This window comes from Diadema antillarum, unplaced genomic scaffold, assembly GCF_040938485.1.
Source record: "Diadema antillarum isolate AM-2024a unplaced genomic scaffold, OU_Dant_1.0 seq00000821_RagTag, whole genome shotgun sequence".
In the NCBI taxonomy this organism is placed as follows: domain Eukaryota; kingdom Metazoa; phylum Echinodermata; class Echinoidea; order Diadematoida; family Diadematidae; genus Diadema; species Diadema antillarum.
The window spans coordinates 2,009,441-2,024,990 of record NW_027271698.1 but is presented as its reverse complement, the minus strand read 5'-3'; the positions used below and the strand labels follow the sequence as shown (position 1 = coordinate 2,024,990).

General features: G+C 38.2%; 1 protein-coding gene across 5 annotated transcripts in view; it reads right to left on the bottom strand.

Annotated features, from left to right (window-relative positions):
- Positions 1–15,550, bottom strand: part of LOC139739849 (gamma-adducin-like) — a 119,637-nt gene that overhangs the window by 26,742 nt on the left and 77,345 nt on the right. For 4 of the 5 annotated variants that reach the window (XM_071650444.1, XM_071650448.1, XM_071650446.1 and 1 more), the window contains exons 4-5: positions 14,915–14,932; positions 9,689–9,840 (exon numbers count right to left, since the gene is read on the bottom strand). In XM_071650444.1, the coding sequence (XP_071506545.1) occupies positions 9,689–9,840; positions 14,915–14,932 (170 nt within the window). The remainder of the gene's footprint in view (positions 1–9,688; positions 9,841–14,914; positions 14,933–15,550) is intronic. The other variant, XM_071650447.1, reaches the window with a different exon arrangement.

Below are 15,550 nucleotides of genomic sequence, written 5' to 3'. Positions count from 1 at the left end.
GCTGAAACTTCCATTTTTACTGGGATCTTTTATTTTCCTTGTGCTACGTCATCTCTCGTAATCATCCCTGAATCCTTGTGACCATCAGACCATCCCATCATCAGCCTTGTCGATCTCAGGCCGCCAAACGTATCGTGGACAGGAGGACCGACATGGCGCATCTATTTTGAGGAGCTCCTTGGTGATAACCCTGCATCCATCCATCCATCCCTCCCCTCCCCTCCCGTCTCTCCTCCTCCCATCCCCTCCCCCGAAAAAAAAAGGGCAATCAAAAAAAGAATGTGCGTCTTCTAAAGACGGAATTCCCGACAGATACACTACTCCAATCCATGAATACTGGACTCACACCATACGCGTGTCATGTACATCGCTAGAGTTATCATCTTACAAAAACTTTTCTGATTTGATTAGGACGCAAAAAAAAAAAAAAACATCTTGGATGGAGCAATCCGCTGACAGGAGGGAGGGGCCGATCTTCCTACATCTCACAGATGTCTTTCTCATCACGACCACGGTATCAATGTCATCTACTCCGATATTCTACTCCGTCTCCATAGCAACGATCAAATGAGTTTTCTCTTTTTACAGGACATACCATTAAAAAAATACGAGCAAACAAACAAACAAAACAGAGCTACCAAGCGCTGCTAGAAAGATGGCAATGTCTAGTTTGATCAATCGGCCTGAATGATATCTGAGGTTTGGTGACATATGAAACTTCAAATCCGGGCTCTTCTTTGGTACAATAATTACCACAATAGAGGAATTCAATACCATAATGACAGAAACATGCATTATAAAATACCCATTTAAAGCAAACTCTTGTGGCCAAATATTATTTATTATAGACTCAACAATATACATCCTACAACTGGCCTGACTTTTGAAAAAACAATGAGAACTATAGATGGGCATGTTCTGGCAATTATACATTTACCTTATACTCTATCTTGCCATTATCAAAAAAGAAAGAAAAAAGATATGCTCTTTTTGCGACACACTCTGGAAACATAATTCCATTGCAAATATCTGAAGCATTTTGACAATGAATACTGCTCAGGCTATCTTGGTGTTTAGGCACTGTGGAAAATGTCGCATTTGTATTCTTTCGCTCCAAATGTGTTTGTAAAGTTGGTAGCCTCCGGCAGTTTTCATGAGATTACAATATGAACCAATATTTGTCTTCTATGTAGACATTCTTGATAGCTACCCAACCCAATATAAAAGGACATTATCCCATTGATGCTACAGTGGATCAGAACTGCATTGACATAGCAAACAACTCGTCTCGACATCAATGATTTGTGAGAGATTATCAAACATCGGAATTAGTTTCCAAAAAAAAAAAAAAAAATTACAGAGAAATGTGATCCAATTTTGTGTGTACATAAATACACAGTTTTCCGAAGTTTGTATGCCGTTATTAATGATTGGACATAAATTATTGGACAACTACTGCAAACACTCATAATGTGTAAGCCACATCATTTTTTTTTCTGAAAAATATCGGAAGTTGGGGTTGCCTTATAGCTTACACGAATGCAAGTACCTGGGTCTGTGGTTTTGTTTTGTGTTTTTGCCCAATGTACAAAGTCGAGGGTGTGCCTTATACATCAGGGTTTATGGTATTAATGGCAAAAAAAGCATGAGATAGATAGATAGATAGATAGATAGATAGATAGATAGATAGATAGATAGACAGACAGACAGACAGACAGACAGACAGACAGACAGATAGATAGATAGATAGATAGATGGATGAATGAATGTGTGTGTTTGTATGTATACACAAACATACATACAGAGATAAATAGGTAGATAGGTAGATACATAGATAGATAGATGGATACATTGGGTGGATAAATAGATAAATGAATAGATAGACAGATAGAAAGAAAGATAGATAGATTGATAAATGTTGGATAAATAGACCAGAGAGGGGAGAGAGAGAGAAAGGGAGAGAGACAGGCACTGGTACACTGCACTCTTGGCTTCTGTTGACTCTAGACTCAGATCGGCTCCCACCCTGGGAAATTCCTCTCACCATGGCAACCAAACATACACACTGAGATGCAAGTGAGCCTGCATCATCTCCCAGTTGGTAAGATGGGGGCGGCATTCTCTAGGATGTCGATGGAAAGAAAACATACCTTACACTCACTCATGTTACCTGGAATGTGCTTGCTCCCATTCATCCAGAAATGTACATCAAATATGTCACTTTACAAGGTCTAATGTGTAAATATCACATCCAAACCATCTGGCAGCAACACAAACACACATATTTCCCACCCTAAATGACATGGGAAACAGATCACACTACTCGATTAACCCTTTGGGGCCTTGAGTGTCAATATGCACAGAAAATCCCATAGTATTATACACACTGTACAGAGTCTCTGGGCTAGAAAGGATTAAACAATCTCTTGCCTTAGTCAAACTTCATGCAGTGACTGTATCTCATCAATCAGATTTGAGTTCTATCACCTGCATATCCGCAACTTCATCAACATTATTGGGGGAGGGCGCACTTGCATTGATAAAGAGCTAATTCATCACTGAATATATGAGCACTTTTTGATTTACATACCAACCATACAGATTCTAAGTTAATGCTTATTTGGGAAGCTGCCTGGTATTTATAAATCATAGAGAGTTACAATAGAATAAAACCAGTCATCATTTATACTCAAAAATAATATATTGTTCATTATTTTAGTCTATTTTTTTGGGAGGGGGGAATGTATGTTTTTTTTTCCTCTTTCTAAGGATGACTGATTCTAACACCTTGTTCATCTGTTTTGATTATGAAAATGCATACAAAAAAAAATGAATGAGATACAAATAATTCAAGCAGAATCAAATATACAGAGGTCACTGACTTCACACATGGCCCAGAGATTAAAACTTATACTGTCCTTATTTGGCAGATTTATATTTGCAAATTTCAACACCTGGTGGGGGGGGGGGGGTACTGTATCTGATTGGGACAGTTTTTTGGTATCACTTCGGTATAAAAAAACAGCTGCTAACGTGGAGACACACACACACACACACAAAGTAGAGAAGTAGATCACAATTCACCTTCACCTGTGCCAGTGTCTAGTATCGATAAGAGGAAGGGGGAAAAAAATCTCTCTACACCTTTCCGACTGAGTTTGTATTTGTTTTCGAAACAGCTGCCTACAGTTCTGGTCCATTTTCTAGTGGTATGGAAATGAATGTGTTTCTGTAATGGATGGCATGAACTGCATTGAAAAACATCTTCTCCTATGTGCATACATAGACACATACACACACATGTCCACATACCCACACTTGCTACAATCCACATTCCCATCAACCCCCCCCCCCCCCCCATCAGCTGACTACAGGATAGAACGAGGCCACCATTCTGTGACATGAGAATTGTAGGTTTACAGAGATGTTCGTTAGGAAGGCCACTCAATATGTAAGCAATTAATTACCTTGATGCAAATGGCGGCTGAATGTTTCTAATGACACCCAATATCGACTTGCCACGTCACCAGATTGATAGAATAGCTACACATGGATTGATTACGTAACAGATGGTGGCAACAACCTTCCAACCTATCCCAGTACTGGATGTTTTACTTTGCTTGTTCTCTGAAAAATAAATGATCTATTAATGCATCAAACATTTGCTCAGCGAACATTCTCCATTACAAAAGTAAAAGGCAGGCAAGCAGTCGACCTGTCTGGAAAAAAACAAAAGCATTTGATACTAAATCTAAAGGCCATCGACCAATTTCTGAAATATAAAATGATAAGATGTCTGTTTTAACTCTTCAAAGAACACTCCCCTTTTTTTAATATGAAATCCCTCTATGTTCTTCATTCTATCATTATCCTACGTTCTCAGTTCTCAATACATTTGTTCCACTGCCCACCGTTTTTACAAACTGAAATATAAACATCATTTACATTCATCACTCACTCGATTTCTTGCATTTCATACTATCATTTTTTGCTTTCATCCCTTGTCACATCAGTGACATAAAGTAAAATTAAATATTCTTTAATCAATTTGCTCATTATCTCCACTGTCGTCATGTTTTTATTATATTTTTTACATCATTGTTCTATATTTTTTGGTCTTTACATTTCTTTCAGCATCTTGGCTTTATTTGCTCCTCATTCAAGCACAGACTTGAACTCAAGCTGCCATAGATGTGACAAGGGCCTTGTTGCATTAAAGTTGAGATCAAACCTAAGTCAGAAAATCAAACATTCAGTCTCTGAATACTCAATTTTGATTGGCTGATACCTGATTTATGTTAGATTTTCTTCTAGCTTTTGTAGATTGCTTCTTTTTATGCAACAGGGCCAAGGACACATTAATGTTTCATTGCCTGTCTCTTTAGATACAATATCATAAATAGCTGTTGCTGAGATGAAAGTAACTAAACGAATGATATGATCTCTTCTTAACACCAAGCAAAATCCATTCTGGAAACCTACACTATTCTAATAATCTCCCCTCCATCCATCTCTATTTGTTATTGGAAAAGCACTGAGCTGATGTGTTGTGCAAAAGATGGTGACTCAAATATCCTAGACAGACCCAGATTGATAACCTACTCTAATCCCAAAGTCTACCCGAACAGACTGCCATCTCTTCTTTCCCCACAAACAGGAAACAAGTTTAAACAGACATACACACATACATGTATACATGTACACATACAGTTATACACGTTGTATATAAACATGTGATATGTTGTATATACACATACAACAACAACTGGAGCATCATAGGCTTATAGCTATTCATCTAACACAAGAGAGATATAAGAATTCAGCATGGCAAAGTATCACAGCCAACTAGAGAAAGAAGAAAATCTCAAGAAATATTGTGCCAAGTTGAACTGATATAGCATTTAGGAAGCCAAAGTGCTCTGCTGATCTTGGCTGATTTGCTCTTATTCTCTGCATTATTCTGCCTGGTAGTAAGAACCGGCAAATGTGGTATGTAGGGCGGCTTTGATGCGAAGGCTTTAAACAGGCTACGACATCAATCACGACAGATGAAGAGGAAATGCGCCTCCGTGATCCCCTCGCTTTGCAATATGAACTCAGCGGTGCATCTACGATTCACATTTGACAGCGGCTCGGATGTGGTATTCTCACACATAAAGTATGTGTAACCGAGTCATATTACTTTAACAATCGGGTCTGTGGATGCAGACTAATCCATGGTGCTATGATTTCGTCCCGGTAACCAGATAACTTGTGGGTTAGGAGGATCATGTGGGTATATTTTCAGGGTATCAAGTCAGCTTTTGGAACCCTTCTATCTCTGTTCTCCATCTTTATCTCCATTTTCTAATGCCTTTCCAAAGTACTCTTGAGGGAAGCTATTCATTGGGCCCAGCCCATCCCTCCTGAGATGCGCCGTCGTCAGCGGAATGGGGCCACTGGAAACAAATTTACGAGCAACAGAATTATGATGATCAAATAATGGTTGGGGCCAAAGATTGAGATAGGCAAACCTTCTGGATGATGGAGTAAGCAATTTTTGATTGATAATTCAGGCTACTAAACATAAATTTACTTCATCCTTTTTTTTCAGCACACAGTTTCAATTACATTGGTAAAAGAAACAAATTTGTGCCTCCTTTCGACAAAAAACCTCACAACATTCCAAACAAGCTCATTCCATACCTGTCCTGCTGAATTTGTTCTCTGGCAAAATCTTCCCTACTTTCTGTATGTGCCCTGTAACAAATATTCTCAAAGTAAAGTATGATATAAATTTTCTTGACGAAAACAAAGCATGGTGTAATCTGACATGGATCATGACTGTTAACTATCTTTTTTCACGGGCCTAACAGGTGATCTATTTTTTGAAGAATGTCTAGACCATTATCGATAATTGCTCAGAGAGTCATATGCTTCAAAGGTAAGATTGGTGTTATAGTGGTCTTAAGGGCAATACTACTGTGAAAAGTATTATTGGAGGGGGGGGGGGGCAGTAAGCTATAGTAATGACAAGCTTTGTTTAAATTCCCCTACAGATGATCTACAAACCCTCCCCCCCCCCTAACAAAAAAAAAATAGTAAAAAAATATATATATGCTGAACTAACAGCATGCAAGAAGCAAGGAATCATAAAGCATGTCAGTCTTGAAAGTAGACTATCACCTTCAGTCCAGTTCAAAGGTCACTTGTCCTTGGGGATAGGACACACAGGTCAAGCCAGGACAAAGTTGTCCATAGGTTCTGCTCTCTTGAAAGGTCATTTCAGGACATGCACTAGCAGGTCACATATGATTTTTCTTTTCTTTAAATATCTGTATGAGGTAAGTTATAAGGCAAGTGCAGTTTTTATTAACTCATCATCAATATCATAAGAAAGAATTATTTAAAGTATCCTCTTTTTCTACAGAACAAAAGCAGCTGAACTTTCCTAATTTATTACATTTACACATATTGTGTCTATTACCATGATGGCAAAATTAATAATTTTCAATGATACTGAAACTTCGTATCTGTAAAGTTCATTGACAGGGGTTTCTAATCTGGGCCTGCACTGTTTGATAGTTTGATAGCACTGTTTGTTAGTTTTATCACAAGACAGCCTGCCGGTTCTAATGACCCATGAGTCAGTTGGGCAAGAGTGTGTATGAAAGAGAAAGAGACAGAGGGAGGGGATGATTGGCACTTGTCTTATTGGGTGGTTTCCATGTTTACAATCACCATGGCAACTGCGAGGTCACCCCCTCCCCCCTCCAAGAAGACAGCGCAGCGATTGAAATGTCTCCTTTACCTTCTTCAACACCCAACCCCCCCCCCCCCCATTTCACTATCTTGTCTCATTGGGATTGTTTAGTCTATATCATGTCTAATCAGGATTGCCAATACAGCAGAGTACACTGTGCTGCCCATTAGTAAATTAGTTGAACTGCTACATTTGTATGTGCGACTGCTCTGATTGTATAATATTCATGACTAATGTTGTGACGATTATAAACCCCGATAACTCACATAATATATGAACCATCATGTTTACACTGTGATTCACTTCCATCATAATGAGCTGCTTTGCTGCTTTGAACCCCTGATTTCCTGCTTATGAGACTCGGGTCTGGCCAACAAGACCACTGTGCATAAACACTGAATAGTGTTCAACCAATGATCAATTCATTATATCAAATTCAAGTTGATCACCTAAATTGTGAGATAGAGTCTTACACTGTGTCCATAAGTCCCATTTTTGGCATTCCTACTATTCTCATTCACAATTAAGCTATTTGACATGTAAACCCAGCAATCTGATTACAACCACTCTAGAATAGGTAAATAAACTGCACCTGAATGTTTCTAAAGTTTGTCCAGAATGGTGAACAGCTCAACAAATGTTTGCACTCTACCTAGGAATATGAGCTGACATTCCAACGCTATTCTCATTCCAGATTTCAACAGGGAGTCCTGCTGAATCTGTCGGCATCTGAATTTGCAGCATTGCTCTGCCAAACTTTACTCTATATATACCACACTTTGTAATCCAGGTCTGTAGAGAGACTGACTATTCAAGATATAGAGAGCAGTGTGCAATACAAAATAGAACATTTCATGCAGCAGATTTGCTCTGTTGAGTTGAAAATCTGCCATTGAGGAGGAAATGAATGCCGAGTGATGAACAGCTATACAGATTGTCATTTCCACGACCAAAAGTGCTTGAATACAGGTCAAAGCTTTGTGCACAGCCAGCCACTTGTAATGATTCCACCTTTTCAGTGCCGTCTGCTGTCAAAAGCACTCCATATTGACTTTTGACAGTAGGGCTTGGTGGGGATAAAAAGCCAGCTGAATTTCAAGCTACATTTGTGGAGGAAGCTTTCTGCCCCTGTGAGAATCAGACAGAATATTAATTCTCTATCATTATCAATTTTGTCCAACATGTGACCATGGCTGTATGTTTCCCTTCTTCACTCATTACTTTGTAAGCTATTCTTTTTTTTTTTCCTCTCTGAGGAAGAGACAATTTTCTCTCCTTCAAATTTTATTTCACACGTATGACAAAATTTAGGGATTGTCACCCTGAAAACAGAAATACACATCTATCACAACATAGTAGGGTGAGCTCTTGAAATATATGAGTTGGACCATTTATACCACTGTTCTCTACTGGTGACTTGTTCTCTTTCGTAAAAATGCATCCATGTTTCCATGCCCAATTTGAACACATGACATCCACACAGAAATGAAGCCTGTACACACACACATGTATGCAGGGCTGCCATCTAACCAGTTTTTTTTTTCTACTGGTCCCACCTGTCCCTATCAGACCATTAGGCCTACATGTAGATACCAAGTTTTTCCTTCTTTTTTTTTTTAACTAATCCGAACCCAAAATTTAATGGTCCCGTTCCTTTTTTTTTACTGGCTCCCACAATGTTATCATTATCATTTTTTTTTTTTTTTAAATGGTCATGTTGGACAAGTAAATTTGGCAATTCTTCAAAAGTTACTGGCCAAACGGTGATTTTCACTGGTCTGGGACCGTTGGGCCAGTGCAATTGTTAAGCATTGATGTACGTACATTCAACATATGTAACCTTGTCACTAATCTTCACTTCTTAGATTTTTTATAACATACTCATTGAGCCCCAAAACAGTTACTAGTATATATTTGAATGAAGCAATGACATTTGACAATTGATGATTCAAGCATTTGACAATTCAAAAAATGCCTCAAACTACTTGAGATGGCGACATAACCAAAGCCGACGACACCAGAAAACTCTTGAAGAAAACTTCAGGCCAGTAGCTACCCTGTCAGGTAGGTATGCTGACCGTTTTAATGACCGCTCAAGAGTGTGAGAGAATTGACCTCGGCTGAAATGAGGTATACAAATACAGCAGCCTTTTCACGTCACTAATGACAGAGCAGCCTTTAAGTACGGACCAGCCTTTAGGTACGACCGACCGGAAGGGAGAAAATATTGTGGTTGAGTATTTCCCAGGGACTGATGTGATGTGTCTAGTGTACACAAAGGATGTGTGTTGTTGTTGTTGCTGTTGTAAAATAAGAACATATGTTATTAAATCTGTTTGCAGCATGACAGTGAATCATGAGGCAATTTGTTTGTATTCATTTTCTTCCAACTTCAACTGACGGAAACTATTTATACACATCATCAACTAAGCAACATTCACATTCACATGGATTCACCTTCAATCAGAACGAAAAAATAATTGTCCCAGATTTTGCCACCTTCTGACCTACTCTGAATCTTTGTTTACATCAATGTTTTGGCAAAACTTATGATGAAAATAAACAGCCCCAAATATCACAGAAATCTGGTTTCTGTGATTTCATGGCATAAACCTCATTTTTCACCTCAAATTCTCTCCACTGTCACAGTCACTCTCCCCGCCATTCAAACAGAATGTGATCTGCTCACTGTTCTCACTGTCTTCTCCAATAACCCAAGGCAATCACTCTCATTCAAATCTCGTAATCTTCATCCTCTCCCATACCAGACACCTCCTACGTGCACTTCGGGCAGGGAAAGGAAATCCAATTGAGCATCTATTCAGAGAACATGATCCAAAGATTTGCCACCAAGGGACAGACATCATTAAAATCTTTCGGTCACATGAGGAAGAGGACACGATGTGGGCGAGATGGAGTGAAGACAAGAGGGAGGTGTCTACTTACTGAGATGTGGTTGTATATGAGATGGGTCCAGCCGTGGACGTCCACGAGGCGGTAGAGGGAGGCCAGCTTGCATCGTAGCGCCTTCTCGCCCTTTGTGTAGTTCACCGAATCTGAGCCGCGGATGTCCGCCACAGGTATGACGCAGCTGGTGCCTGGTGTGGGCGATTGAAGTGAAGGGGGGGGGGGGGTGGGGACGGGAGAAGGGTGAAAACAGAGCCAAGAGTAGATTGATTAGGTTTTCGTTCATGTGTCAAGCTCATCTTCCATCCGGTATGGATCATCCTATACACCTGCCTTGTTACAAAGCACCTGATCAGAGTGCCTTGTTACAAAGCACCTGATCAGAGCGCCTTGGTATAAACAAGCATTAAGGTTTGCTTTCCATAGCACGTCAACTCCTATCAGCGGCAACCAGTATGCTGCTGGTATTTTTCTCAAGCTTCATGTACAGGGAACCATGCAACAAGCATCCATCAAAAGAACAGGTCCTTCTTTTTATTCTTTTTAAAGCCAGAAAACAAACAAATAGTATTTCAACTCATCTCTGTCACCTTTCTCCAATTACAATTTGAATTCTATACAATACTAAAGATAAATTCATAATTTTTGTAAAAAGTAGTCACCTCACATTGAAAAAAAAATATGAATATGATTTTACATGAGTTCATCATTTCATGTGCAAGTCTTTACAGAGGATGTAATATGATGCATATTACAACTTGGATTGCAAGTGTCATGAAAATATCAGTACATGGAATCAAATCTACCAATGATCAGTTCTTAAAAAAAAAAAAAAAAAACTGATGCTTGGCTGATTCTGAGTTTGACATAGAGTGATGGTACCAGCATGAAGCAATAAATAAAATGTGCACATGTGTCTAGTATGGTTTATTCTTGCATGAGAAACGAAAGCATGGATGACATTGCTTTTACGGAAATGATATCAACCTGAAATTCCTACTTTTTTATAAGATTGATGACAGATTAGTGTAATGTGAATTAGCACATATTCATTAACATAGGCTGAGTTAAAAGTTGGTTAAGTATCTTCATTTCTCTGCCCAGCAAAATGGCACAAAAAGCAGATATAAAACTTGACAGATGATTAAATCTGTCCTCTACGGGCAAGAATCAACAAACCGATCCAGCTGAAGTTTGCACACACTGTGTGACACAAAGGCAATTTCATGGCCAACAAATTAGAATGTTCTGCACCACTTCACTGTGGACAAAAAAAAAACCAAGAAAATAAATTTGTTTGTTTGCTTTCCTATGGAAATTTCGTGCTCTGCTTGAGATTGGATGAAAACACAGTTGACAAAAAGGAAAAAACCCTGGTTCTACGCACATGCATGAATGAATGCGCAGTAAAGGGACAAGCTTAAAGAGTAAATTCATATTTCCTGATATAATTTTGTAGATATGTTTGTGACCACTCAAACATCTACTTGTCATATCTCATAATCATATACAGTGTATGTTGATTTTCATCCTAAAGCTGTGATCTTGTGATCGCAAGCATGTTTAGACCGAGTAGGAAGAACTGATTGTGTATACTAAGGAGCTTTGAAAAGCTAAGTAGGTATTTTGAGTATGAACACTGTGCTCATACCCTATTACTACCTGTACAGCCTGGATCACACAAATGCCTCTTTTGATCTGCCGCATTTTCTACCATCAGATAAAAAAAGATACCACTATGTTCCAATAAACATATTCTTACAACCAGCTTTCCATACTCTTTCTAGCCAAACGTTGAGATCACAATCGCAGCTGGCATTTCTGAAAAGGGACAATACACGAATCTGTCTGTAAAGATCAGATATTGTCTGGTCTGGAGATATCTCTCCGGGGTCACCTGTCTGCACAATCGGAGGCTGTCTAATTGGGTCGCCATGGCGATCACGCACACCATTCCTTTCAACTACAAATTACTCAACCAGCAAGTGGTGGGGTGCGGCTTACAAAATAGACATACAGAGTGAGCACATAGAGAATACATTGTCATATCAACCCAATGCATGACTGGAAAGGCCGCACCTTTGCAGAGTGGTTGCTTTTTGTTGTTTTCTGAGTTTGTGTGTGTGCGTATGCCCTAACCCCTTTCCCCTTACAAACAAAAAAAGAGGAAAATACAGCTGCTCTTTGTGAACTTTCAAATGAATCCTGAAAATTAATCTATGTGACTGCACATGCCTGTCACATTCATTCTTTATATGACTGAAAAGAACAAAGGAGCAGCATTAGTCACTCAACCCTGGGCAGGATTTCTGCTTCAGCAAACAGAATTCTGACATCTTTCCTGGGCCTTATGCATAGGATTAACGCCTGGATATTGGCCTATCCAATATACAACACTTCCTACACACTGATTTGTCTGCTCGCTCAGAGCTCCAGAAATTCACTCTTGGGCAAATTAAATAAATGGGTATTTGCCTATTTTAAGAGTACAGACCCTTGCTTGAAGATTCAAATATATTTTGTAATGCCCTTAACATATTTGCAGTTTTATATGGTTTAAAAAAATAGATACTTTTTTTGGCATATTTCTTTTCCTTGTCTGCCAAAGGAAGTTTCAATAATAATTCTCGATCAATTCAAAAATCTGAAATACAACTGATTGGAGTTTATAATTTAGGGTAGATTTCACACAAAGTGAAGATCCTGAGTAAACATGTGGAAATATATGCAAATATTCGAAACAAAGAAATCATATTAGCATTAGTTTTTGGAAAAGTCAGTAGGGCATGCCTGTCAAGGGCAAATATGGCAAAGCATCCTCTGGGAACCTGCAAATACCTGCCCTGGCCACATAATCACGATGTTGTATTCTGTAGCAAATTTTTAATTTCTTGCAAACACGCACAAAAACAAGACCAATATGCATGAGAAGGAAGAAATTAATTTTCCTCACTTTCAGAGAATGTGGACAAATATAATATTCTTGACATATTTTCAGTGGAGTCATGGATATGGAGTACTTTCAAGGGCAAAAAAAAACAAATCTGGAGTTGATGACAGCTCACACACAACAAATGAGTATAACATGCCTGAAACTTTTGCGTGAGGTCCATCTGGAATGACAATAAAAAAGACTGATATTGTCATCTGTGGAGGGGCTGCTCTAATCTTTTGCAACTTGCCACATGATTGTGAAATATTTATCTTTACTCGTCCATCATAATTTTGACTAGCCCACCACTGTCATTGCTCACTTAGGACTAGCCATCTGCATGTAGGCCAGTGTTATTGCTAACCTCCTTGCTCGTGACTTGTGACCTTTTGCATGGCATGAATGAAGTCATGGGAATGAGGGCAGAGTGAGAGAGTTACGTTAGTATGTCAGCATGATGTTAGAGCAAGAAAGAGCTATCTACGCAGTGGAGCTGCAGTCTAACCTGTTGCTTGCCTTGATATGATGCTACAGATTGACAGATGAACTCTGTAGACACAGACTTTGAAGAGTGCAGAGTGGCTCAGTTTGTTTGTGATGGTTCTATGTCTTTTGGGGTTTTTATTCCTTCATAAATCTAGTCATCTAAGGACTTGTTCATGATCTCAGCTGTATAGAAGATGATGATTTTTGTTCATATGATCATTCAAACTAAAATGGTTGTATAATTAGTCACATATTTCTTAAACTATTATCCATAATGACTTTTCAAGATTTTTACTAATTTGGAGGTATCATATGCAATAAGCTAATAGTTTGGGTGCTTTTTTGTACCAAATACACAGGGAAAATGGAACTAGCGAGAACAAAACCTTGTCACAAATAATAGGGCTGACCTCAAACCCTGGCCAAGTATTCACTCAGCCAAATCTTCTTATCAATGAAGGTCCATGAAGTTCAGATTTTCAATTACAAAGTATGTGTGCTATTTGTGTATATGTGTAGGTGTGTGTATGCATTTGTGTGTGTGTGTCTAATCATATAGAAGAAAGCACTCTACAACCACATGTGTACTGTACTCAGGTGTCAAAATCCAAAGTCAGGGAAGGACAGGGATATGTATGCCAAAAGTCAAGCTTGGTAAGCTTGCAGTTAATCTGCTGAGCACATATTAGCTTAGTCTCATTAGAGGATTAGGATATTAGCATTATTACCCTGCTCAGACAGAAGCTAAACAGTCAAATACAAACTTTAAGATGGAGTAAATTAGTTTGCTATGAATGTAGCTTGCAGTTTTTGGGGTTGTTTTTTTTTTTTAAAGAGCCTGATAGAGTGAATTTCTACCTAGTAATTTGATCATGTTACCTATGATTCATCCACATTAGGAGACAGAGAATACCTCAGGCAGGTCATTAATTAGGGTATGTGAAAATTGCTTTATATGTAATATCAGAGCCAATATTGAGCCTGATAAAGCAATTTTCCACTTAGTAATTTGACAGAAGATACATCAGGCAATCCATATTTTTGTGAAAACTGCTCTATATGGAATATCACTATTAGAGCCAATATTTGCCTGTCTGCTTGTACATTTTTTTTTCTTTTTAAATCACAAAAAATAAGACGAAACTTGTAATGGTATATTTCTTTTTGATTGTGTGCTTTTTTTTAAACATCTTCAGAGACTGAGAGAAACAGCCACTGTGTTGCAAACAGGAGCACTGAATATGACATTTAATTGAGAATGACACATCACGAGCTCTAACAAACAAAATGGCAAGACATCATAGCACTGTTGAAAAAAATGATAAAAGTGATGTCCTCATGGAATAATGAAAATGTGCTCATGAAATGTTTACAAACTGTTGTTGTTTTTTTATATCGTTACTCATTTACATCATCAAGTCCAACATATCACATTTCTGTGTTGTGGTATTATATTCTTATCATAAGCTTTAATATTCGTTGTTAGTGTTTTGTGAGGTAAGATAAACAATAATCTTCCAATTTAGCCCCTTGTGATACTGAAATTGCTTGTTTTTCAAAAAGCCTTATTGCTAAATTTATAGTTACTCTCAAATTGGCAATACATGTTTGAATATCAGTTTCTGCAACTTTCTCAAAATGGCGAGTTTTCTGTAAATTTGCTATTGATTTATCCACATTATGAATTTAGCCAGCTTTCAATCTAATCTTTCTCTGCAATTAAATATGCAGTGAAATTAAGTGTTGGCCAATTTGAAGATGAGATGACAATATCTACAGGAAAATTTTCCCAATGACCTGATGAATTACAAAGGTTTTTTTGGAGATAATGAAACTATGTACTCCACCTTGTCCTCTGCTTCCGCCTGGGGTGTGAATAACAAACATGCAAGAAAAAGGGGAAATGAAAATAAACGTGTGCATCAAATGAAAACTGCAAAATCAAATAAAAAAGAAATCATAATCAAATTAAAAAAAAGAAATCATAATCACATAAAAAAGAAATCATAATCAAACAGAGTTGGGTAGGAGGAGAGAGAACATGCACATTACAATGTGTCTACATTGGACTAATTAATGCTAATATTTGACCACAGCTGAGCACACAAATGCAGGCCATACTGGGAATTACATGTAAGGGTATCTACATGCTTCCTATGATTATTAAGTTTTCATAATGTCTATGTTTTGAATGGTCGAAAGCATAACAGAGCCACTGCATAGTTCATATTAAAAGCATGGAAGTGGGCAATTTGCCAGAAAACTTTAGTGGACATTCACCAATCAATTTACATATTTCTACATAATCTAAGCTACTCGCATTACTATTAGCACATTTCCCAATATTCAAACACACCCCTTCAAGTAGAATTACAGAGTACATGTACAGCATGTTGCTTGTTAGTCAGCTTGTTGTTTGTATTGCTCTTTGGGAAGGGTAATATGTTTTATGGATCGGACAAGCCATGCAGTATTCATAGTAT